This window comes from Notolepis coatsorum, assembly GCF_963971535.1.
Source record: "Notolepis coatsorum genome assembly, chromosome: 11".
NCBI classification, from domain to species: Eukaryota; Metazoa; Chordata; class Actinopteri; order Aulopiformes; family Paralepididae; genus Notolepis; species Notolepis coatsorum.
The window spans coordinates 97,254,146-97,279,073 of NC_140175.1; the positions used below are offsets into that span (position 1 = coordinate 97,254,146).

At 46.1% G+C, this 24,928-nt stretch overlaps 1 protein-coding gene across 1 annotated transcript in view; it reads right to left on the reverse strand.

The window, feature by feature from the left end:
• Positions 1 to 24,928, reverse strand: part of wdr70 (WD repeat domain 70) — a 213,252-nt gene that overhangs the window by 51,784 nt on the left and 136,540 nt on the right. The window contains 3 exon segments of the mRNA XM_084325151.1: positions 19,334 to 19,472; positions 19,602 to 19,686; positions 21,788 to 21,887. Coding sequence (XP_084181277.1) covers positions 19,334 to 19,472; positions 19,602 to 19,686; positions 21,788 to 21,887 — 324 coding nt within the window.

Sequence of the window (24,928 nt, forward strand, 5' to 3'; positions counted from 1 at the left end):
ATATGTATTCCACGCTGTTCTGGGGCTCGGCAATGAAACCGATCCTCTCGGGTGACTTGCCTGAGAAGCAAAATGTGGAAGCATGTGTCCCCCATGTGTTTCATTCAATCCATTCCAAAGGGGTGCAGTACCACAGGGAGAGACGATAGGGGGCGGTATTTTCCCAATGGAGCTCAGAGAGAGTTTGCAGCACTAACGTGAGGCTAGATTGATGAAATATGAATTCAAATCGCTAATAATAAAAAAATATATATATCTCTCGCTGTTGGCAATGAACGGTCGGCATGAACAAACGAGGTATCTCGTCGTTGGCATTGAAAGTGTTAAAAACCAGAAACGCCAAGGAAATCATTCAAATAAGCTTTGTTTTTATTTGACACAAAAAAATTATCAAACCAAGATGAATTTCCCTATTGAGATTGAAGTGCAAACCTAACTTTCACCAATCTTCACTTAACACTTTGAGTGCCAGCCACGGCATAATTCGTTATTTCATGCCAACCGACGAGATATGCCACTTTTAATCGTTATTTTTTTTATTATCGATTTCCATTCATTTTTCATCAATCTAGCCTCACGTTACCAGTGGGGATCTGTCTGAACTCGAATTGGGAAAATACAGCCCCCTATCGTCTCCCGGATGGTACTGCACCCCTTTGGATTGGATTGAATGAAACGCATGGGAAAAAAAGAGTCCGGAATCCACATTTTACTCCTCAGGCAAGCCGAGCCGATCGGACTTATTGTGGACCATCAGAACAGCGTGGAATATATATTTCCAGTACCCAGCGTTGGATCAATAAACGCGATCGATATTTGGAATGGCGATCAGGAATTGGAATAATCTTTTTGGAGAACATCTGATCTGAGGTAAGGAATCTATTTTACCAGTATTGGGATAATCAGAGCTATTTTCACCTATATATCAGCGTGTGCCATATGTGTGTGTGTGTGTGTGTGTGTGTGTGCGTGTGCGTGTGTGTGTGTGTTACGTATTACTTTCACACGGTGGAGGGATACTTACTGTTTGTGGTGCATATTCACATTGTGGTAGTAGTGTGTTGTCACTAATTGGTGGTTTGATTGACACACTGTTTTCTTTCTGTTGTCATTTAGCTTGTGTTTAAAATGGCCGCTTTCTAATTTATCACAGGTGTGGTGATGAGGCACCACGCCCTACAAATGCAGTGCAGAGTGCAGGGAGCAGTTGTCAAGTCTCCCACGTCACAAGAGATCTCAGCTCTCCAGAGTCTCACCTGCTCACTGTTTGACTTGTCTATTTTTGGCTTATTGTCCTTTTTGCCTTTGTGCTTTACTTTATAATTATATCCTGAACTAGGGAGTCTGGAGCACCCAGCTCCCCATCTTTTTGTTCTCTAAATTAATTGCTGTGCGAATAAATAGTTATTTTTGATAACTCTTGTCCAGTGTCCTGTGTCCACCACTTTGCATTCAAGGCCTACACAAGCCATATTTTAGGATTGAATGTAACAGTGCGCGATCAGGAAATAAGAGAATCGATTTTTCAGCCCGCTTCTATAGCGTGCATAAGTACACATATACTATCGATAATCTAGCGTTTATTTGAAAACGATTCATAAATAGGCCGAAAAATGACAACGTGTTTTGTGTATTCCAGTGTATTCCAGTAAAGGGCGATTATCACAGAATCTTCTGCAATCTTCTGGAAGTTTCAAGAAACGATTTTCAAAATGGTATAAAACGGAAATGAACCGATTAAAAAACAATCCGTTTCGACAATGTTGACTGCAAACAAGTCATTGATAAGCGACGGCCATATTAGACACAGCCATAATTTAAGATGTAGTTTATGCGTTCGCAAATATGAGAGCTCTATCATTGAAGTGGGTGGCGGCATTCAACGGGGTAAATAGGAAACGGAGGCCGGCACTGAAAGTGTTAATAGTGCAATAACTTGCTTTTTCACCAAACACTTAAAACAAATAAAAGGTGCCTCTTGATCATCAAACAAGAATGAATTTAATAAAGTGCAAATCTAACTTTCACCAAACATCACTTTTTGTAAAATATAAGGTAAATATATATATATATATGTATTTCTTTTTTTTATCGTCCTAAATCATGAATTCGAATTAATCGATAAAATCGATTAATCACCCAGGCCTACTTTCAGCTAATGCAATAATAGTAAAGAGCAGGATAACGGTGGTCTGCAGGGGTACGTGGTGGGAGCGGCGCTAGGAGTTGCAATATAAGGATAAGGATATAGTGTTTAGTGTTAAAAATAGCCAATATCCACCAGCAACTGACCTCTCTCATGTCCAGTTGTCCATCTCCCCTAGCTCCAGACCCCCCCCCTCTCTGCACCTCTCTCCTGCTTCCATCTCCCCTCAACTTGACCCCCTGCCCTCCTCCCTGGTCATAGCCTCCCTCCCCTCTCTTCTGCCCCTTATAACTGCAATCATCCATTCCTGCCTCACCTCTGGTTCTGTCCCATCATCTCTCAAATCCGCTGCTGTAACACCGATCCTAAAGAAACCTGGCTCAGACCCCAACATTTTCAATAACCTCCGCCCCATCTCCAACCTGCCATTTCTCTCAAAAGTCCTGGAAAGAGTAGTGGCTTCTCAGATTCATGCTCACCTCTCCAACAATAGCCTCTATGAACAGTTCCAATCTGGTTTTCGCCCCCTTCACAGCACAGAAACAGCCCTCCTCAAAATCACTAATGACCTCCTGATGGCAGCTGACTCCGGACTATTATCCATCCTCATCCTCCTCGATCTAAGCGCCGCATTTGACACCATATCTCACTCCACCCTCCTTAACCGACTAGCCTCCATTGGAATCTCCCACACATCCCTAGACTGGTTCCATTCATATCTCTCTGGTCGTATTCAGTTCATTCAGTTAAAATCATTCACATCCCATCCATCCCCGCTTTCCTCCGGTGTTCCCCAGGGCTCTGTCCTTGGCCCTATCCTCTTCATCATCTACCTCCTCCCACTTGGTCGGATTCTCTGTAAACACAACATCAATTTCCACTGTTACGCGGACGGCACCCAGCTCTATGTTTCCTCCAAACCCACTTCCACCCTCCCTCCCTCTTCCCTCTGTGCCTGTTTACAGGAAATCAAATCGTGGTTCACTTCAAATTTCCTCAAACTAAACAGTGATAAAACAGAGGTAGTCCTCATTGGCTCCAAGTCCACACTCACCAAGCACCCCAGTTTCACCCTCACCTCACCTTGGTTTCCCCTTCCCCCCAGGTCAAGAGTCTGGGTGTCGTCCTCGACAGCACCCTATCATTCCATTCCCACATCAATAACACCATCTGGTCCGCCTACTTCCACCTTCGCAACATCAACCGCCTCCGCCCTTCACTCACTCCCAACAGCGCCGCAATCCTGGTCCACTCCCTCATCACTTCCCGCTTGGGTTACTGCAACACCATAGCCATGAAGTGCTTTGAGAAGCTAGTGAAGGGCTACATCTGTTCCTCCCTCCCCATCAACCTGGACCCCCTGCAATTTGCATACCGCCCCAACAGGTCCACGGAGGACGCCATAGCCCATGTGCTGCACACAGCAGCATCACACCTGGACAAGAGGCAGGGGAACTATGTGAGAATGCTGTTCATCGACTACAGCTCAGCATTCAATACCATAGTCCCCTCCAAATTCATAGCCAAGCTCAGGGACCTGGGCTTGAACTATGACCTCTGCCAGTGGGTCTTGGACTTCCTGACGGGCAGACCCCAGGTGGTAAGAGCAGGCAACTGCACCTCCTCATCCATCACGCTCAACATAGGGGCCCCCCAGGGCTGTGTTCTGAGCCCCCTCCTCTACTCCCTGTACACACATGACTGCGTGGCACAGCGGAACAACAACACAATCATCAAATTTGCTGATGACACAGTAGTGGTGGGCCTGATCTCTGCCAACGACGAGAGGGCCTACCTGGAAGAGGTAGAGAATCTGTCACAGTGGTGTCAGGAGAACTGCCTCTCCCTGAACGTCAGCAAAACAAAAGAGATGATTGTGGACTTCAGGAGGTCGGGGGTCAAGGACTACAGCCCCCTCAGCATCGACGGGGCACCGGTTGAGAGAGTGAACAGTTTCAAGTACCTCAGAGCCCACATATCCGAGGACTTGACATGGACCACACACATTGACAGTGTTGTGAAGAAGGCACGACAACGCCTCTACTTCCTCAGGCGCCTAAGGAAGTTCCAAGTCAGTCAGAAGATCCTTAAGAACTTCTACTCATGTACAATAGAGAGCATCCTGACTGGTAACATCACCTCCTGGTTTGGGAATAGCACTGCACAAGACCGTAGCAGACTACAAAGAGTGACACGTTCAGCCGAACGCACAATTGGAGGGGGGCTTCCCACCCTCCAGAACATTTACAACAAGCGGTGCAGGGGTATGGCTAAGAGAATAATCAAGGACTCCAGCCACCCGAACAACTGCCTCTTTGAACTGCTGCGGTCAGGCAAGCGATACCGGAGTCTTAAGGCGAGCACAGAAAGACTCAGAAGAAGCTTCTATCCCCAGGCCATCAGGCTGCTCAACGAACAATAAACACTATGCAACAACCATCAAATGCACACAGCACACACACCCACACGCACACACTCACTTAAACAAACAACACACTGCAGCACCCACTCTCCACACTTTAGATCACACAAACACACTTTACACTTTATATTTATTGGTAAAGGATTTGCACTACAACTCGTACACCTTACTGTAAATTGTACCTAAATTGTACCTCATCCCATTTCTGCTCTGCACTATATAGTATTGTATATTAGTACATTGCATAGTATATTGTATATTGTTATGGTAACTCAGTTACTTCTATTCTGCATCGAACATTGTACATATGTCTATACTGAACACTGTGATTTTTTTTTTTTTTTTTTTACTTCTATTTTACATGCTATACTATTTTATTTCATACTTATCTTGTCTAGCACAGTCTCTGGAGCGTAACAGTAAGAAGCATTTTGTATAAAAGTATTCTGTACTTCAGTATGACAACTATTAAAGAAACTTGAACTTGAACACCCTTCTCTTTGGTCCTCCCACAAACTCCTCCATAAGCTCCAACTGGTCCAGAAAACTGCTGCCCGTATAATCACCAGAACCAGTCATCAGTCACATCACCCCCGTCCTACACCAACTACACTGGCTTCCCATCAAACACTGCATTGATTACAAGATCCTCCTCCATACATTCAAGGCCATCCACAACCTCGCCCCTCCATACCTGTCCGACCTCCTTCACATCAACATTCCCACCCGGTCCCTCAGGTCTGCCTCCTCCATCAACCTGACCGTCCCCCCAGCCCGTCTGTCCACCATGGGGTCAAGAGCCTTCAGCTGCTCTGCCCCCCGCCTCTGGAACTCCCTCCCCCCCCCGACATCAGGAACATTGACTCCATCATCCCATTTAAAACCCACCTCAAAACCCACCTGTTTAGGCAGGCGTATGTCTGATTTTATTTTTTAAATGGATTGTGATTGTAAATGCTGTTTTTAAATTGTTGTACGGCGACCTTGAGTGTCTTGAAAGGCGCCTTATAAATAAAATGCATTATTATTATTATTATTATTACCTCCACAGAACCGCGAACCCCGTCTTTGACAAATGTGTCCACACAGGCGTGATGAAGTGGTTGTAATTAGGGCTGCACGATTTTGGGAAATAATCTAATTGCGATTATTCTGACAGATATTGCGATTGCGATTTGCGATGCGATTATAACATATTTAATTTTTTTTTTACAAGAAGCATGTTGCTGCTTTCTGTAGTCGGGTCCCAACTGCAAAATTACTGTATTACCCTGTATTATACACTTTTACTATCATGTAGACCAGGGGTCGGGAACCTATGGCTCGCGAGCCATATATGGCTCTTCTGGTGACAGCATATGGCTCCCAGACATTTTTGAGTAAAAAAAAAAAAAAAAAAAATTATTTATTTTTTTAATACTTGTGATATTTCTTAATAATACTGTGTCATTTTGAAGTAAACCGAAATTAGTTTTGAAGATACAGCTAATAGTATCTGTAGCTGAAGATATAGCGAGCAGAGCTGGCGAGGGAACACAAGTGGACAGAAATTAAAAATCTTCAACCTGAAGACCAGCTGATTCTTAAAACTTGGAACGAGCTTCCTGTGACATACCACACAATGCAGCGTGAGTATTGCCGTATTGACCATGTTTGGCTCTACATATGCATGTGGGCAGTCATTCTCGCATATGAGGAACATTAAGACCAACCTACGCTCACGTTTAACTGATGGAAGCCTCAACGCCTGCATGAAGCTCAATCTCACCACGTATGAACCAGATTACAAGGCCATCAGCAAAACCATGCAGCACCAGAAGTCGTATTAAAAGTAAGACATATTTAATTTATTATATGTTAAAAATACTATATGGCTCTCAATTAAATATATTTAGAAATATTTGGCTTTTATGGCTCTCCCAGTCAAAAAGGTTCCTGACCCCTGATGCAGACTATTCTGCTTTGTGTTTACATGTGATGTATTGTATACATGCACATTTATTATGTTCTTGTGTGATGTATCGCACATTTTATTGCTGTGTGATGTATTGCAAATGTTATTGCTGTCATCTTGGCCAGGTCTACATTGCAAAGGAGATCTTGTATCTCAATGGGACTTCCTGGTTATAAAAAAAAAAAAAAAATGTAATTGCAGGCTTGGCGATTTGATAATTGCATCATTCCAAATCGCGATTTCGATTAAAAAACGATTAATCGTGCAGCCCTAGTTGTAATGCATAATGTTGACCATCCCTGCCAACAAAAAGGCATCTGTGTACGTACTGTACTCTAAGCTATTTTTATAGACTGTGTGTGTGCGTGTGTGTGTGTGTGTGCGCGTGCATGTGTGTGTGTGTGTGTGCGCGCGTGCATGTGTGTGTGTGTGTGTGTGTGTGTGTGCGTGCGTGTGCGTGTGTGTGCCATATCTCACGGAGCTGCTTCGGTGGCAGTGAATGGGTAATGTGTTATACACAACCCGGCAGGGTCGCTAACGTAACCCAGGCCATCTATCACAGGCGTGTCGTCGGGGGCGACCGGCAGCAGTTAGGAGTTCTGTTCCGCCCCAGAGGAGCCCGACAACGTACAGTAACGCAATAGCAGCCCGGCGTCCCAAACTCAGAACCTGGAGTTCACCGCGGGAGGCTGGCGGTGCGGCTGGAGCAGGTCAGCCAGCTAGATCCGGTTCAGATCCGAGAGTCGACGGTATCCGACCCCCAAATTAATCCGGTTGTCGACGGCTTAGCGGGTCTGAAGCTGAAACTAAAACAGTTCAGGGAACACAGCCTGCAGCCCAGCTAGTCCAGCTCAGGGAACACAGCCTGCAGCCCAGCTAGTCCGGCTCAGGGAACACAGCCTGCAGCCCAGCTAGTCCAGCTCAGGGAACACAGTCTGCAGCCCAGCTAGTCCAGCTCAGGGAACACAGCCTGCAGTCCAGCTAGTCCAGCTCAGGGAACACAGTCTGCAGCCCAGCTAGTCCAGCTCAGGGAACACAGTCTGCAGCCCAGCTAGTCCAGCTCAGGGAACACAGCCTGCAGCCCAGCTAGTCCAGCTCAGGGAACACAGTCTGCAGCCCAGCTAGTCCAGCTCAGGGAACACAGTCTGCAGTCCAGCTAGTCCAGCTCAGGGAACACAGCCTGCAGCCCAGCTAGTCCAGCTCAGGGAACACAGTCTGCAGCCCAGCTAGTCCAGCTCAGGGAACACAGCCTGCAGCCCAGCTAGTCCAGCTCAGGGAACACAGCCTGCAGCCCAGCTAGTCCAGCTCAGGGAACACAGCCCTCAGCCCAGCTAGTCCAGCTCAGGGAACACAGTCTGCAGCCCAGCTAGTCCAGCTAGTCCAGCTCAGGGAACACAGTCTGCAGCCCAGCTAGTCCAGCTCAGGGAACACAGTCTGCAGTCCAGCTAGTCCAGCTCAGGGAACACAGCCTGCAGCCAGCTAGTCCAGCTCAGGGAACACAGCCTGCAGCCCAGCTAGTCCAGCTCAGGGAACACAGCCTGCAGCCGCCATCCAGATATCCTGAGCTGCTTGTTTACACTCCTGCACCACTAAGTGACATCATCACTAAGTGACATCATCACTAAGTGACATCATCACTGACTGAATGACATCCACACACCAGGGTTGGGACGGACCTTTGATCAGTGAGTTGTCCTCCAGTAGCAGTATATTCGACTAGCACCCATCTGATCAAAATACCAGTTGGCTGATTAGAGGCTAATAAAGTCAACAGCTTGCAGCGTGATTATTACAAAACACAAAGTTATGCAGCGTGTTTCGGAAACACAGCTGTGTCCCACGGTTAGACGCCGGGGAGGGGAGCCAAATGTGCATAGCTGCTGACGGAGGAGGCCAACGGGGGCCAAGTGAGAGCACAGAGGGGGAGGGGGCAGAACGCTACTCTTAGCACCTCAGATAAGAGAGAGAGAGAGAGAGAGAGAGAGAGAGAGAGAGAGAGAGAGAGAGAGAGAGAGCAGAGCGAGAGAGAGAGCAGAGCGAGAGAGCAGAGCGAGAGGGAGAGCAGAGCGAGAGAGAGCAGAGCGAGAGAGCAGAGCGAGAGGGAGAGCAGAGCGAGAGGGAGAGAGAGGGAGAGAGAGCAGAGCGAGAGGGAGAGAGAGCAGAGCGAGAGAGCAGAGCGAGAGGGAGAGCAGAGCGAGAGGGAGAGAGAGGGAGAGAGAGCAGAGCGAGAGGGAGAGAGAGGGAGAGGGAGAGAGAGGGAGAGAGAGCAGAGCGAGAGGGAGAGAGAGGGAGAGAGAGCAGAGCGAGAGAGCAGAGCGAGAGGGAGAGAGAGAGAGATAGAGAGAGAGAGAGCAGAGCGAGAGAGCAGAGCGAGAGAGCAGAGCGAGAGAGAGCGCAGAGCGAGGAGAGAGAGAGAGAGAGAGAGAGAGCAGAGCGAGAGGGAGAGAGAGAAAGCGAGAGAGAGAGAGCAGAGCGAGAGAGCAGAGCGAGAGGGAGAGAGAGAGAAAGAGCAGAGCGAGAGAGACAGTGAGAGAGAGCAGAGAGAGAGAGAGAGAGAGAGAGAGAGCAGAGAGAGAGAGAGAGAGAAAGAGAGAGAGAGAGAGAGCAGAGAGAGCAGAGAGAGAGAGAGAGAGAGAGAGAGAGAGAGAGAGAGAGAGAGAGGGAGAGAGAGAGAGAGCAGAGCGAGAGGGAGAGAGAGAGAAAGAGCAGAGCGAGAGAGACAGTGAGAGAGAGAGAGAGAGAGAGAGAGAGCAGAGAGAGAGAGAGAGAGAGAGAGAGAGAGAGCAGAGAGAGAGAGAGAGAGAGAGAGAGAGAGAGAGAGAGAGTGAGAGAGAGCAGAGAGAGAGAGAGAGAGAGAGAGAGAGAGAGAGAGAGAGAGAGAGAGAGAGAGAGAGAGAAGGCAGAATGCTATAGTCTCTTAGCACCTCAGCTACACAAGGTTGAGGGGAAACATCCATTCAAAGTCTCTAATTACCATAACCATCTTCTGGGGCCAAATGGCTCTCACGTCTAGCCAGATTCCCTTCAGCTAGGCCCTGGCTACAGACAGCGATTCTCTCTCTCTCTCTTACTTTTGAATGCGCGCCATGGGGTCATTAACACTTTGATCGCCATGGTTAAATTCATAATTTACCATCCCTAGCCAGCTCTATTTGTCTATGGAGAAGTTCCCCTTCTTTGCAGGGCTATAACTTTTTAAATTCTATTGCTAAATTGACATTATTATGGCCCATTCAATGTCCTATATCTATTGTTCAGGGTGTAGCAACGTTATACTTTTTCATTCACATATTCATACTAAAATATGGTCTAAACTAAAGTATAAGTATGTTTTTATCGTTTTCTGCAGCTTTCTTCAGAACTTGATTTATAGCCCCAAATGCATTATATTGATTATCAAATACAGTTTGGTAGCGATCGGTGCCAGATAAAAAATTTCAACTGGAGGTACTTCTAGAAGTTACTACGTATCATCTGATGTTGACCGGATGGGCGGGGGGTCGTTTATAATTCCGTGGGCTACGTTATATCATTCATCTAGTGTGGGTCATATGGTCATCAGAGCAGTTAGTAAAGAACACGTTGGAAAATAACGCTGGATCTTACCGTATCTTCCTCGCGCCGTTGGACGATCAGCTTGGAGTAGACAGTTTTCGATTATGGGATGTTGATCTAGATGAACCATTTCCAGGTTGTATAATACTATATACGTCCAAATAACGTTGTTTATTGAGTTAGGGCGAGCGATTGATTGTCGAGATGGAGTCCGGCTAACGATCGCGAGTGCCCGGATGAAATATGGATGAGCACTTCCTGTTTGGCGCATCACTTCCTGTTGGCCGATCTGCCGACGGCGCTCTTGAACCGTTAGACAGTTGAGTGGAGCTCAGCAGTATATCTCAGGTCCCCGGAAATATGATTTCGATCACATATTTTTGAAATATTGATATCAAAGACGTGTTATGGCGTCTTCGGCAGAATGAGCATGGCGGGGAAAGACGAGTTCCAGCGTTTTCGGCGATTAAAGTGTTAAACACCCTCATAATATAGAAAACCAAGAACAATTTCAATTCAAAAAGTAAAAAATTTGGGGCGGCTGGGTGGCACAGCGGAGATTGCGCTCATCACCAATGAGAGAGACTCCGGTCTCGAATCCGGGTGTCAGCATTGCCGCCGGCTTGGGCCAGCCGTCATACTAACTCGTTTGGCTGAGTTAGCGGGAGGGAAGTTGATGGGTGGTAATCTGGCGTTGTGGACAGCGACTCCTACAGGTCAGGTCTGGGCGCCTGCACAGCAAAAGACAGGAAGTGGTGAAGGCAGCGTGACCTCCCACGCGTTACACTTCACCAATGAGAGTCCTCGCTGCCAGGTGAAAAGAGAGCCGCTGGCTGTCTCCGCATGTGTCGGAGGAAGCATGTGGTAGACCTCAGCCAGGGCACATGCGCACAACAACCAGGTAGGGGAGGGGTGAATTGGCATAACGACTAAAAGCACAGAAAAATCAGGCGGAGAAAAAGAGGATACAAATAAATTAAAAATTAAAAAAATAAAGTAAAAACATTTTTAAATCACCAAAATGAGAGATACACAAGGTTTCCCCCCGGACAGCGACATACAGAGGGGGGAATCGTGACCTCTGTCCTGCCTTTTAACCCCCGCTGCCTCGCCCCCCCCCCGGCGATGAAAGACCAAACCCTCCTCCTCCGCCCCACCAAAGGCGTCCTCCTGCAAGAAGAGCGTGGCTTCGGGGAGAGGGCCCCCCACTGTTCGAGAGCCGTGGAGCGTGAGACGTTAAGTGTAGCATGAGCAAACGGAGACACGCAGAGGTGACTAGTAGTGCTCCAGACGCTGACACCCCGCTGAAGAACGAGGCCATATATACAATACTCTATACGCCGGGTAATCCACACACAACCAGGCACGCCATCGAGGCCATGCAGTCGCACGTACACATGGCGGATTCGAACGCAATGAAAACACGCACAGCATGAACGCACTAGGTCTGTCCTCGACTAAGGATTTGTATAGTCGACTTTGATTGGCCAAAATTTGCCGGTAGTCTACCAATGTTACCAGTACAGTCCCTCAGTAGCTATGTGACATGGCTTGACTCAATCAGTCCAAGCTCTACTTCTCCTTCTTCCACCAGTCACTCAGGCAGACCAGCTTGTTCACATTGGCTGGTGACAAACTAGCTCTCTTCTTCTGTACAATATGGCCTGATAAAGAGAACAGTCTCTCGCATGGGACAGTGGAGGCAGGGCTCCCCAGTACTTCAGGGCAATGTGGGCCAGCTTACCATAGACAGCAGTGTGGTCTGACCACCACTTCAGTGGACACTGATCCAAGCTGGCACTTGGCTCTACCTTGTACCTCTCCACAGCATTGCGTACTGGTGTGTCGTCATCCGACTCCGACTCTGATCCCTTCAGTAGAAGGGCTGTTTTCCTTTTAGCTTGTAACGTATAGCTTAACTTAGTTAGCAGCTAACGTTAGTTAAAAAGGTTTTTAACCGCGACGGGCATATAGTAATGGCGAGGATATAAAGCATGTTAAAGACGCATTTATTGGACGCGTTGCTCGCAGAGTTTACATAGAACGGCGCGACTCCCAAGAGGAGTTATCATCACAGGCTGTAGCACGCAGGGCTGAAGAGCTGCTTCTTAAACTAAAGTGTGGGTACTGCTCAGCCCCTCCCTGCAGCTGGAGCGGTATGTGACTGTAGCCGCGTTGCTCCCAGACCCAACTTTGAGAATAGATTAGCGGCGGTAATTGTTTTATCGCGTGATAAAAGCCCGCCGTTAACACATTGATCGCCGGGGTTAAATTCATAATTTACCATCCCTCGCCAGCCCTATTTAACATGGAGAAGTTCCCCTTCTTTGCAGGGCTATAACTTTTTAAATTTTATTGCTAAATTGACATTACTATGGCCCATTCAACGTCTTATATCTATTGTTCAGGGTGTAGCAACGTTATACTTTTTCATTCACATATTCATACTAAAATACGGTCTAAAGTATAAGTATGTTTTTATCGTTTTCTGCAGCTTTCTCCAGAACTTGATTTATAGCCCTAAATGCATTATATTGATGATCAAATACAGTTTGGTAGGAATCTGTGCGAGATAAAAAATTTCAAATGGACGTACTTCTAGAAGTTACTACGTATGATCTGATGATGACCGGATGGGGGGGGGGGGGGGGTCGTTTATAATTCCGTGGGCAACGTTATATCATTCATCTAGTGTAGGTGATATGATCATTAGAGCAGTTAGTATAGAAGACATTACAAAATAACGCTGAAACTCACCGTAGCTTCCTCTCGCCGTTGGGAGATGAGCGTGGAACAGAATTTTATTTCTATTATGGGATGTCGAAATATCCGATCCATTTCCAGGTTGTATAATAGTATATACGTCCAAATCATGTTGTTTATCGAGTTATTGGTAACGGATCACTATCCGTCGTGATCAGCTCGAGTCCTGGGACTATTACCGAGTGATCGGACCAAATTGAAATGAGCACCAGCTTCCACTTCCTGTTTCTTCCCTGGGCAATCCGCCGATCGGCCACCAGATGGCGCTCTTGAACCGTTAGAGAGTTGATAGGGGCTCACCAGTACATCTCATGTCTCCGGGGGAGAAATATGATTTCGATCACAGATTTTTGAAATATTGATATCATGATTATCATTCTTCGGCAGAATTAGCATGGCGGGGAATGGCGTGTTCCAGCGTCAACGCCGATTAAAGTGTTAACTTAGCCCGGTATATACTTATTTTTTTTTGCATTACACATTACGACTTGCCGGTCGACTACGGCTCCTTTCGATCGATTAGTCGACTATTCGACTAGTGGAGGTCAGCCCTAGAACGCACACACACATGTAATCCACATGCAAACGTGCATGCTAACAATTGCATTCTGCTACTTCGGATGCACACACAGATACTACACCATACGAACACACACACAGATGCACAATATATATCAGGGCTGTGGTTGCCAATACACTTTCCATTTGAACTATCCAGGCTGTAGCTCAAAGCTCTACAACACACCAGTGGGGTAAATGGAAAATGTATATAAAGCTTTTTTACCCAAAAGCGCTATACAATTTTGTTCCTCAAATTCACTCACACAACCCACGGCGGAGGCGACCATGCAAGGGAGCAGTTCGGGAGCAGTTAGGGGGTTAAGTGTCTTGCTCAAGGACATAATATGGACACGTTGCCCGGGAGGAGTGGGAATCGAACCCACAGGGGTCTGGTCTCACCTGACGTACAAGGATAAGGGGCCGGGGGAGCCCCCCTGTGGAGCATGCTGCAGCACAGCGGTCCTAAGAACAGCCTCCACTCCTCAGAGAGCAGCCCCGAGGCGCAGGTCTGGGGTCCTATAGACTGTTTAGTTAGAGATGATTGGTGGGCCTTCCCTTTCACTGGCCTGCCTGGTACACGCCACTTCATAAAGCCTGCACTTAAATTCCCGGGCCATCGGGAGAGGCGGACGGGCTGGATGTAAACACAGTAAATAGCTCATCCGTCAGGTCCCCTGAGTGCAATGGCATGTCACCCAGACATAACTGCCCTGCTGCAGAAGCAAACCTTTACCACCTCAAAGTCAGCTTATCAGATGGGGGGAAAGGGATGGGGTTCTAGATATACATGGGATGTGTTGTACTTAGTTATGTCTCTATGGACTCCATGCTGCCGCACCGGGGTCTGCAGCTACCAGGCTGACAAGGAGACGGCAGCCGGCTGGCAGGGTGGAGGGCACGACGCACTAGGCCTGTCCCCGACTAAGGATTTGTATAGTCGACTTTGATTAGCTTTGGTAGTGGACTACCCCCATGAATAAAAAAATTTTTATAATAATAATTATTATAAAAAGAAATTGGGATCATTCCATTTGGGCTGTGGGGGGGGGGGGGTGCTTAATGTCTGAAGGAGTCGACTGAAGGCTTCTTGTCCTCTGCGAAAGCATGCAATTGGTCCACGGATGGATACATCTTCTTTTATTTTTTTTTATATTTAAAGTTTTTAATTTTTCACAAGCAGGACAATACATACATGACAAGACAAACTAAGACAAAAATAATAATAATAATAATAATAATAATAATAATAATAATAATAATAATAATAATAATAATAATAATAATAATAATAATAATAATAATAATAATAATAATAATAATAATAATAATAATAATAATAACAACAAGGGGGTGAGGGGGGGGGGGGTTGCAGAGTGTTACAAAGGTTCAGTACACAAACATATTCCAGATAGTGATCTAATAAAGTTCAGGGGACCTTGAAGGCCATCGGGCCTATCACTCTCTTGAAGAGCGAAAGCATGCAATTGGTCCACGGATGGATACATCTTGATATTTGTCTAGTGTGTTCAGGTGAAATCCTCTTTCGGTGCCTCTGTGCCCATTTTATTAGGCAGTTTATTAGCGTTAGCCACGCTTTTAGGCCTCTTTGCTTTTGGAAAGAATGATTTTCTTTTTTAATGATATACTTTTTTGCATTCGACTAAGAGGTTGGCAGTCGACTATGGCTCATTTCGATCGACCAGTCGACTAATCGACTAGTCAAGGTCAGCCCTAACACACACACACACACACACACACACACACACACAAAACGGGTGTATGAGATATAGATATTTATATAATATCAACAGATAGGCAAAAAGGATTATAAGCAGGTATGTACAGACAGATGAGGATAGATATATGGTAGAATAAATATATATATATATATGTGCTGTCAATAGATTAAAGAAAATTAACTAATTAATCTCACAATTTTCTGTAATTAATCTAGATTAAAAATAGCATTTTTCTACTTAAGACCGAAGCTTGTAACAGATATTGACTTGAGTAAAATCATGGAATTAATGTAGAATCAACACAAAGAAAGTATATTTAAATTCAAAGACTATTTTAATACACAAAAATGTGTTCCATCTTCATGTCAGATGATTTTCAAAAAGGTGCATGAGTCGATGCAAAAAACAAGCAAAGATACTGCTGAAAGTTCAGAACGGTGAACATGTTTCACTCCATAGATTAATCTAGATGCATTTTTTTTAACGCTTTAAATAATTTAAATTAATCTCCAAAATTAAAGCATTAACTTTGACAGCCCTATATATATATTCGGTATATACAGCATTATTATAATGCTATCATACAGAGTTATATGGGTTATATGCCGGTGTATCAGTAGGTATATAGAAGGATTATATGTAGGTATATTCAGACAGATATGGGTATATACATATATTAGGGCTGTCAAAATTAATGCTTTAATTTGAGATTAATTTAAATTATTTAAAGCATTAAAATAAATTAATCTAGATTAATCTATGGAGTGAAAAATCTTCAATTTTAGCGCCGCGGATAGAAAAAAGAGGTCTAGCTGAGTCAATGTTGATGGTTTTGTTGAACATTTGTATTTCACAGGAGAGAAACTGTATTCAAAGAAAGCTATTAAAATAGTCTTTGAATCTAAATATACTTTCTTTGTGTTGATTTTACATTAATTACATGATTTTACTCAAGTAAATATGTGTTACAAGCTTCGGTCTTAAGTAGAAAAATTCTATTTTTAATCTAGATTAATTACAGAAAATTGTGAGATTAATTTGTATTGACAGCACTAATATATATATATATTAATATATATATTACACACACACACACACACACACACACACACACATAAGCGCACATACACACATTTTAAAGCACATGCATACACATGCACTTGTAAACACGAAAACACTCACACACACATACATAAGACACCTATGCACACACACACACAGATCTTTTGTCTCTCCCTCTCTCTCTCTCACTTTCTATCTCTCTCTCTCATGAGAAAATGTCAGGCCTGGGACGGGGAGATGGAGTTAGAAGCCATTAGCCTCTGTCAGACCTCACTGTTATGACTACAGATATACTCTGCTAAATCCACTGAGAAGGAGTGGAGAGGGAGGGAAAGAGAGGGAGAGAGAAAGAGAGAGCGAGAGAGAGGGAGACAGAGAGGGAGACAGAGAGAGAGAGACAGACAGAGACAGAAAGAGAGAGATAGAGACAGAAACAGAGAGAGAGAGAACTAGTTAGTGCTGAAGAGAGTCATTCTAAGGTCTTATGATCCCTTCACTTCAGCGCCTGTGGCAAGGGGCCCTGCCCAAATGGGTTTCTGAGAAAGGAGGATTTGCCGTATTAGTAAAAAAAAAAAAAAAAAAAGGAAAAAAGAGAGAAAGTACAGAACTACATGCCAGCCAACATGTGTCACCACCGCCTGTGATGAGAACGGAACACGATGATTGTGCCCCATAGATGATGTCTACTCTACACATATCCAATTTGAAATGGAATAAGATGGAAAAGCGGCTGGGGCCGCTCTGCCAAAGCACCGTGGGTGCACGACTGGCACAACAAAAACACAGTTTGTATTTCTCCACTTATTATTCCTGCCTCGGGGGTGTCGAACAAGGTTCCCCCCTCTTCTCCATCCCCCTTTCCATTCCCATAAACGTAAATACTTCCCAAGACGAGGAAAGGGGATCTCGGCAAACCTCCCGTCTCTTGGGCAGGTGTAACTCGAGTTCTGCTGAGAATGCCTCAGACGCAGCTCTGTGGGACGCCTAATCCGGAGCAGATGCACCAATCACAATAGAGCTCTTTAAGACGTGTCAGTGTCTCTCCTGTCGTTCCCTGTGGTAGGGGGGCGACCAGAGGTCATTCCACGTCCACTTCCTTGTTTTGTAGTCGCATGCTGTTAGAAGTGAGAACTGTTCTCAGAAGTATTAGAATCTCTTCATTTGCCAATTACATTTAGCACACAGATACTACACCATACGAACACACACGGATGCACAATATATATCAGGGTTTCCAATAAACTTTCCATTTGAACTATCCAGGCTGTAGCTCAAAGCTGCAACACATCAGCGGGGTAAATGGTAAATGGTGCATGTACTGTATATAAAGCTTTTTATCAAAAGCGCTTTGCAATTTTGTTGCTCACATTCACCCATTCACTCACACAACCACGGCGGAGGCGACCATGCAAGGTGCCAACCTGCTCATCGGGAGCAGTTAGGGGGTTAAGTGTCTTGCTCAAGGACATATGGACACGTTGCCCGGGAGGAGTGGGAATCGAACCGGGAACCCTCCCGACTACCAGACAACCTCCTGAGCCACTGTCGCCCCCACAAACGCAGCGGGGCCACGATGCCAGCTCTGTGGGATGCCTAATCCTGAGCAGATGCACCAATCACAATAGAGCTCTTTAAGACCCACTGCTTAAACGAACACAGCAGAAACACTACGCTGCAAAGCTCTACGTCAGAGACTGATATTTGAAGACAAATATATGGGTTCAATTATGGATATGGATCATGTGTTAGGGGGGGGCGGTAGACAAAACCACTTTTTTGACATTTTTCCTGGCTGGTTTATTCTCGCTCATGACCAAGTCCCTGTCATCTCGTTTTCTTCCAACCGTGAGTGCCAAACACACAGGCGGCAGGCCCGCTCTCCCGGGCCGGCGGAATTCTCCTAAAAGGCGGAACGAGTGGGCCGTCATCAGACAGCCGGGGCAGTAGCCCTCGCACCGTCCCTACCCTGCGGTATTAACAGCCAGTCTCTGCGAGCTGCGCGACACATCAGGGCCCAGTGATTATGTTTGCCGTTGAGTATGTCCAATAATGAGGCCTTACTAATTGAGTTCAGCCCGTCCCAGTATTCATCAGGCGGCCCTGTCCGGCGCTGTTGGTGGAAGAGCTCTTAATCCCTCGGGGGGATAATTCTTGCTCTGGTTAAATGGGAGATTAAAGAAATTACCTTAAAGCTTTAAATCTCAGCGGACAAGTCTCCGTGCCTCGCCTGAACCGGAGCTTAGAGACCGACGCTGTGCTGCGTTTATTTTTTTTCGCTCTGTTCGTGAAAGGAAACACATCGAAGGTTGGCAATTTTGGAGTTTATGCTACATGTATATGTGGCTCTTTGTGCAGAACACTTTATAATGCAGATGTGCATCGCTGTTCATGAGCTTTCCTGTCCGAAGCGCTTCATTGTCGTGGTCTGACCGCCTGTCCCTGTCTCCCTGTGAGTGGACGTCCCGTGGTGATGACCGGAGTGGTGGACGTCCCGTGGTGATGACCGGACTGGTGGACGTCCCGTGGTGATGACCGGACTGGTGGACGTCTCGTGGTGATGACCGGACTGGTGGACGTCTCGTGGTGATGACCGGGAGGATGCGATCCTCTCTACGCCGCCCCCATACCTCAAATGGATCCGTCATCAGCTCTATTTTCAATCTTTCAGCATTTTCTTGTGTACCCCAGTTGCTATTGCATGTACTTATCTGTGTTTCATTACACGTATGAGTGCATGCTTACCAGCTGTTTGCCTGTTTTATAGCAACACTACTATCACCGACATCTAAGAAGGGAGGTCCGCCCTTGGACCGGCCCTTCTAAGGTTTCTCCCCTCCACATTGCCTGTGGTGCTTTTTTCCTATTGCTAGGTTTTTCCTTAACTTCGCGTGGGATCTGGGAGTGTTGCATTAATTTATTAAAAAAAGAAAATGTTGGACTTCATGGTGTTTTTGTTTTGTTGTTGATTTATTGTGATGTTTCTTCTTGACTTGTTTAAAGAAGACGTGTCCGGCCCATGGGGACATTAACGTGTGTTGTCGGGCCGTACAAATAAATGTGATTTGATCCAAGCGTATTGAACCCAAAACCGCTATGAAAGAATGATTTTACGTTTTGCACCGTGGACTCACCGAGTTGGTGACCTCGATCTCGTAGACCTTCTGGAACGAGGCGCGGTCGAAGAACACCAGCTTCCCGTTGCCTTCGCCCTTCTTCACCGACGTCCCCGTCACCACCAGCTTGTCGTCCGGGCTGAAGCAGCAGTCGGTCCTGGTGGTGACACACACACACACACACACACCGCTGTTAGTTCCTATTTCACACTGCGTTTCATATGATCCGACTGTGGCGGAAGATGAGATTTAGAAATTAATAAATAAATTATTAAATAAATCTCACATAGTGAAAAAGGTGTCCAGCCCAGTAGCCACATTTAGAGGCTTCTTGAAGTTGCGGATGTCCCATGTTTTCAGAGTGTCATCACCTACAGTAGCAGAGAACAGGTCAAAACAACATATTAAGGCAGGTTTTCAGTGTCATCACCTACAGTAGCAGAGAACAGGTCAAAACAACATATTAAAACAGGTTTTCAGTGTCATCACCTACAGTAGCAGAGAACAGGTCAAAACAACATATTAAGGCAGGTTTTCAGTGTCATCACCTACAGTAGCAGAGAACAGGTCAAAACAACATATTAAGGCAGGTTTTCAGTGTCATCACCTACAGTAGCAGAGAACAGGTCACTAACACCTGGTCCCGCGAACACATCACTCCTGTCCTCCACTCCCTCCACTGGCTCCCGATCAAGGAACGCATTAACTTCAAAACACTACTCCTCACCTTCAAAGCCCTCCATAGCCTGGCCCCCCCCTACCTGACTGACCTCCTTCTCCCCTACCGCCCCACCCGTTCTCTCCGGTCCTCTTCCACTCTTTCCCTCACTGTCCCGTCATCCAAACTCAAAAGTTTCGGTGACCGGGCATTCTCACGAGCTGCACCCCGACTCTGGAACTCCCTCCCTCAGACCGTCAGAGACTCTCCCACACTCTCCACCTTCAAATCCAGACTCAAAACCTACCTGTTCTCCCAAGCATTCAACCTTCCTTACCAATAACCACCCTCCTCCAACTCGCCACCATTTCCCCCTGCCCCACGTTCTCGCCTCTCCTGCCCCCCCCACCCCCCTTGGTTTTCCCTTACTCTACTCCCGACTGTCTCCCCTACTCACTCCCATATTTGTTATCTGTTACTCGTGGTTTTATGTTTCCTGTGTATTCTTATTGTCCTCCGTTTCCCTATGGTTCTGTTTCTTTGTTTTCTTTTTTGCCTATTGTCAGCGACTTTGGGTCTTTGAAAAGCGCTATACAAAATAAATGAATTATTATTATTATTATTATTATTATTATTATTATTATTATTTAGAACAGGTGAAAACAACAGGTTTTGGTCAGGATTGATAGGAAGCGACCCATGGGGGGAGTATTGTATTGCAGCATGTCACCTGTTAGGGCTGTTCAGACGGACTACTGGCCACACAGAGTGACTCTACTTCAAAGGTCGGGAAGTGATTCTCCACAAACATTTGTGAAACACATCGAGCGAAGGCCACTCGAGCTCCGAGGAGCGATTCCTGTCGAGTGTCTATGTGCAAGGCATCTGGGTGGAGGAGCTCGCCGGCGCGGAAAACCGCTAGACTAGAGAGAGAACACACACCAAGGGGGAGCCCCAGGGTTTTTCCGCATATGGAGGATCTCCGCGTGTGCACGCGCTGCGTTTCGCTGATGGCGCCCCCCCCCCCCCCCCCCCGCTCTTTATTTGCACTTCGGGGGGGAGAGATGAGCTGTTTTCCCGCTGAAAAACAACAGAGCGTCGGACGAGGGGCGCTCGAGACTTTACACTTCCCCCGGAAATCTCTCTGGTTTGAGGCGAGCACGGGAGGAACGGCCCCGAGGTAACTAGACACACACCCTGAGCACAGCTATTGTTGACTAAACATGTGTTAGACTGCCGAGTAGTGGTGGGGGAAAATATCGATACAGTATAGTATCGCGATACTTTGCGTGGCGATACTGTATCGATACAAGGACGGAAAGTATCGGTATGTTTATTATTATTATAATTTTTTTTTAATCTTTTTTTTTTGTATAGGGAAGTTGCATTGTTCATTTCGATACCTGTAATAGTACAGTAGTCCACACACACACACACACGTGCACGTGCATTCAGAATTAATACAAACAGTTCAGTTTGTCAGGTAAATGTGGCATAGTGTTGACATCTGTCTGCTTGAGAAAATCCCATTTGCTGCAATAAAAATGATTGCAGTGAGATGAACAGACTGACAACTCTATTTTATTAGATAAAACATGTTGACAAAGTTTTACTTTGCAGTTGAAAAAAGGTAATAAATCGCAATACATCGCAATATTAATATCGCAATACTCAACATATCGCAATATATTTTGAATCGCAATACTATCGTACCGTGACTTAAGTATCGTGATAGTATCGTATCGTGAGGCCTCTGGTGATTCCCACCCCTACTGCTGAGGAGGATAAAGCGTTAACAGGTGGTCCTCTCTTACCTCCCCGAGAGGCCAGAGTGGTGCCGTCGTAGGAGAAGGCTATGCAGGAGGGGTCTGTCCCTGGAGCGTGGGCCTGCCGACAGTGGAACTTGGTGTGGACCTGGAGATAAAAAACAAACAAAAATATATGGTTCACAAAGGTTAGACAAGGCGGGGGAAGAATACCAGCGTAGTGTCGATCTGTCTGGATGGAACAGGTGAGCCTCTAATAACCTCTTAACCCTTTCACTGCCACACTACAGAAGGTTAACCCTTTTACTGGTCTCTTTTGAAAGATAACATTCTGAGGTTTCTGATGCAATAAAGAAAGATCACCTTTAGTGCTAATGAAATAGAGTAAGATATAGGGCCTGAACTTGAGTTGTAGAAAAACGTGTTAGTCACGTTTTTCTGTAGTAGTTGCAATATCCAAATATAGTATTTAAAAAAAAAAACGGTATGAGCTGGAAAACACCCCGGGCCCATAGCCTGAAGTCTTATGTAGTACATGTCAGAATTTCATAAAAATCCATTCAGAAATAAGTGATTGGGAGCAATTTTGGTAAACTGGGAGAAAAAAAAAAGCTCTGCAGGCTTCAGTTTTCTCATTGACTCCAATGCATTCAGCCTTTTTTTCTCTTCCTGTTTTCGCTCGTGACTTTTCACCTAGATCCCTGATCATTGGCTACAACCCTGTGCAATCATTTTCGAGATCGCCTAAAGATTGACAGAGCTAGAGCCCCGGGAGTCGGTGGTGGTAATAAAAATCATTTAAAAAAAGTCTGCTGTGTACTTTGGCGCACGCCTCACATATCGGCATGTAACTCGAGAAACGCTGAACTGATTTTGATGCCTGAAACAGCAATCGGCAGGCCACAAATAGGGCTTTAATGTATATTGTATTAAAAAAATACAAGCCAGGGCGGCTGGGTGGCGCAACGGACATTGCGCTCGTCACCAACGCAAGAGACACCGGGTTCGAATCTGGCTGTCGGCGTTGCCTCCGGCTTGGGCCGGCCGTCATACTAACTCAATTGGCAGAGTTAGCGGGTGGAAGTCGATGGGTGGTAATCTGGACATTGTGGACAGCGACTCCTACAGGTCGGTTGGGGGACGCCTGCACAGCAGAGACAGGAAATGGCGGGGGTAGTGTGAGCCTCCCACACGTTACACCTCGCCAATGAGAGTCCGCGCTGGCAGGTGAAAAGATGTGACAGGCTGCCTCCTCGTGTATAGGAGGGGACACGTGATGCAATGCTTCTATCCTCCCTACAACCGGCCAGTGGGGGGCATATGCGAGCAACGTTCAAGACAGGGGAGGGGAGAATTGGCACAGCGAAAAAATTGGGATGGGAGAAAAACGAGGAGAAGAAAGTGGATAAAAAAATTATTAAAAAAATACAAGCCGCTAGAGGTCGGCAAAGTGGCGCGTCGCGCCGGTCTGCAAATCGTCTTCAAGAGGGCCCGGGGCCGGGCGGCCACCCAAATCTGTCTTTAGATCAACATCATTATTGGAAGGGAATGTTGAGAACCTATGGAACCTATGGCTGGTCCTTAACCCTTTCACTGCCACACGACAGCCAGTTAACCCTTTCACTGTGACAATACAGAAGGTTAGCCCTTTACTATCACACAACCGATGGCGATGCTCCATTATTAGCATTATTAGCTCCGCGGATGCGGAGCTAATGATGGAGCATCGCCGTCGGTTGTGTAATAGTAAAGGGTTAACCTTCTGTCGTGTGGCAGTGAAAGGGTTAAGGTCCCCTGAGTTTGCTCTGAACAGGGTAAATCTGCATTTTGCTACGATGCCCCCTAAGCTCATGGACGTCCTTAAACCTTGAGATTCTCCGCTCTGTTGCAGAGTTTAAGGCCTTGATCTATAACCTTTGGCAAACAAGTTGTACGTGTTTTAATTGATTTGTTATCCTTGCTTTTGTCTCATCTTGTTGTCTTATTGTTATGATTTCATATGCTGTCAGATTTTATATGCTTTTAATGCTTAACTCTGTATGTACACTCGAACTGGTAGTGGACTTTGTCACATGGTGCGATAAAAAAACCACCTGCAGCTAAATGTGGCGAAGACCAGGGAACTGGTGGTGGAGCTGGGGAGGAGGAGGAGTGCACCTGTGACCCCCGTTTCCATCAGGGGAGTCGATGTGGACATGGTTGAGGATTACAAATACCTCGGTGTGCACATCGACAAAAAAACTGAACGGGTCAAAACACGCAGAGGCACTGTACAAGAAGGGCCAGAGCCGACTCTACTTCCTCAGAAGGCTGAGATCCTTCAATGTCTGTACAAGGATGTTGAGGATGTTCTATGAGTCGGTGGTGGCGGGCGCCTTCTTGTACGCTGTGACCTGCTGGGGCAGCGGACTGAGAGCAGGGGACGCAAACAGGCTGGATAAGCTGGTCAGGAAGGCCAGTAGCGTGGTTGGGGTGGAGCTGGACTCTCTAGCGAGGGTGGCGGAGAGGAGGAGCCTTGCTAAGCTCCAGGCCATCAGGGAAAACCCCTCCCACCCACTATACACCGACTTGGCTGACAGGAGGAGCATGTTCAGTGCTAGGCTCACACTACCTAAATGTAGCACTGAACGCCACAGGAAGTCCTTCATTTACAATGCATCACTGTGCCTCACTGCATCACTGAGCACAGGGTGACAGTTACCATCTTCCTGGAATTTTTACTTTTCAATATTACACTTACTGTACACTTCTGTATATTTTGTACTGTATATTTTATTCTATTCTTAGGCTATTTGTTTTGTTATTCGTGACTTTGTTCTGTCTAAATGTTTAATGTGAGCGATTTGTAGTGTCAAATTTCCCTCTGGATAATGAAAGTATTTCTATTATATTCTATTCTATGTGATTAAACGAGGGAAACCTCAGCTGCCTTTTGAGTTTAAATAAAGGTTTGAAATTAAATTAAATGACTTGTGTGGGGAAGGGGGGGGGGGTCACACTTATAGGAAATATTAATCTCTCATCTGAAACCCTGTGGGGGCCTTTACCCCTCAAAGACGTCTTTTTCAAAAAAGAATAAGTTCCTGCCAAATGCATGCTCGCTTGACCGTCAGCTAGCGCCGGTCCCAGAGATGGTCGGGAGGAAGATGAAAACTCCTGACAGAGTTTTTCCTTCACCAGGCGGTCGTT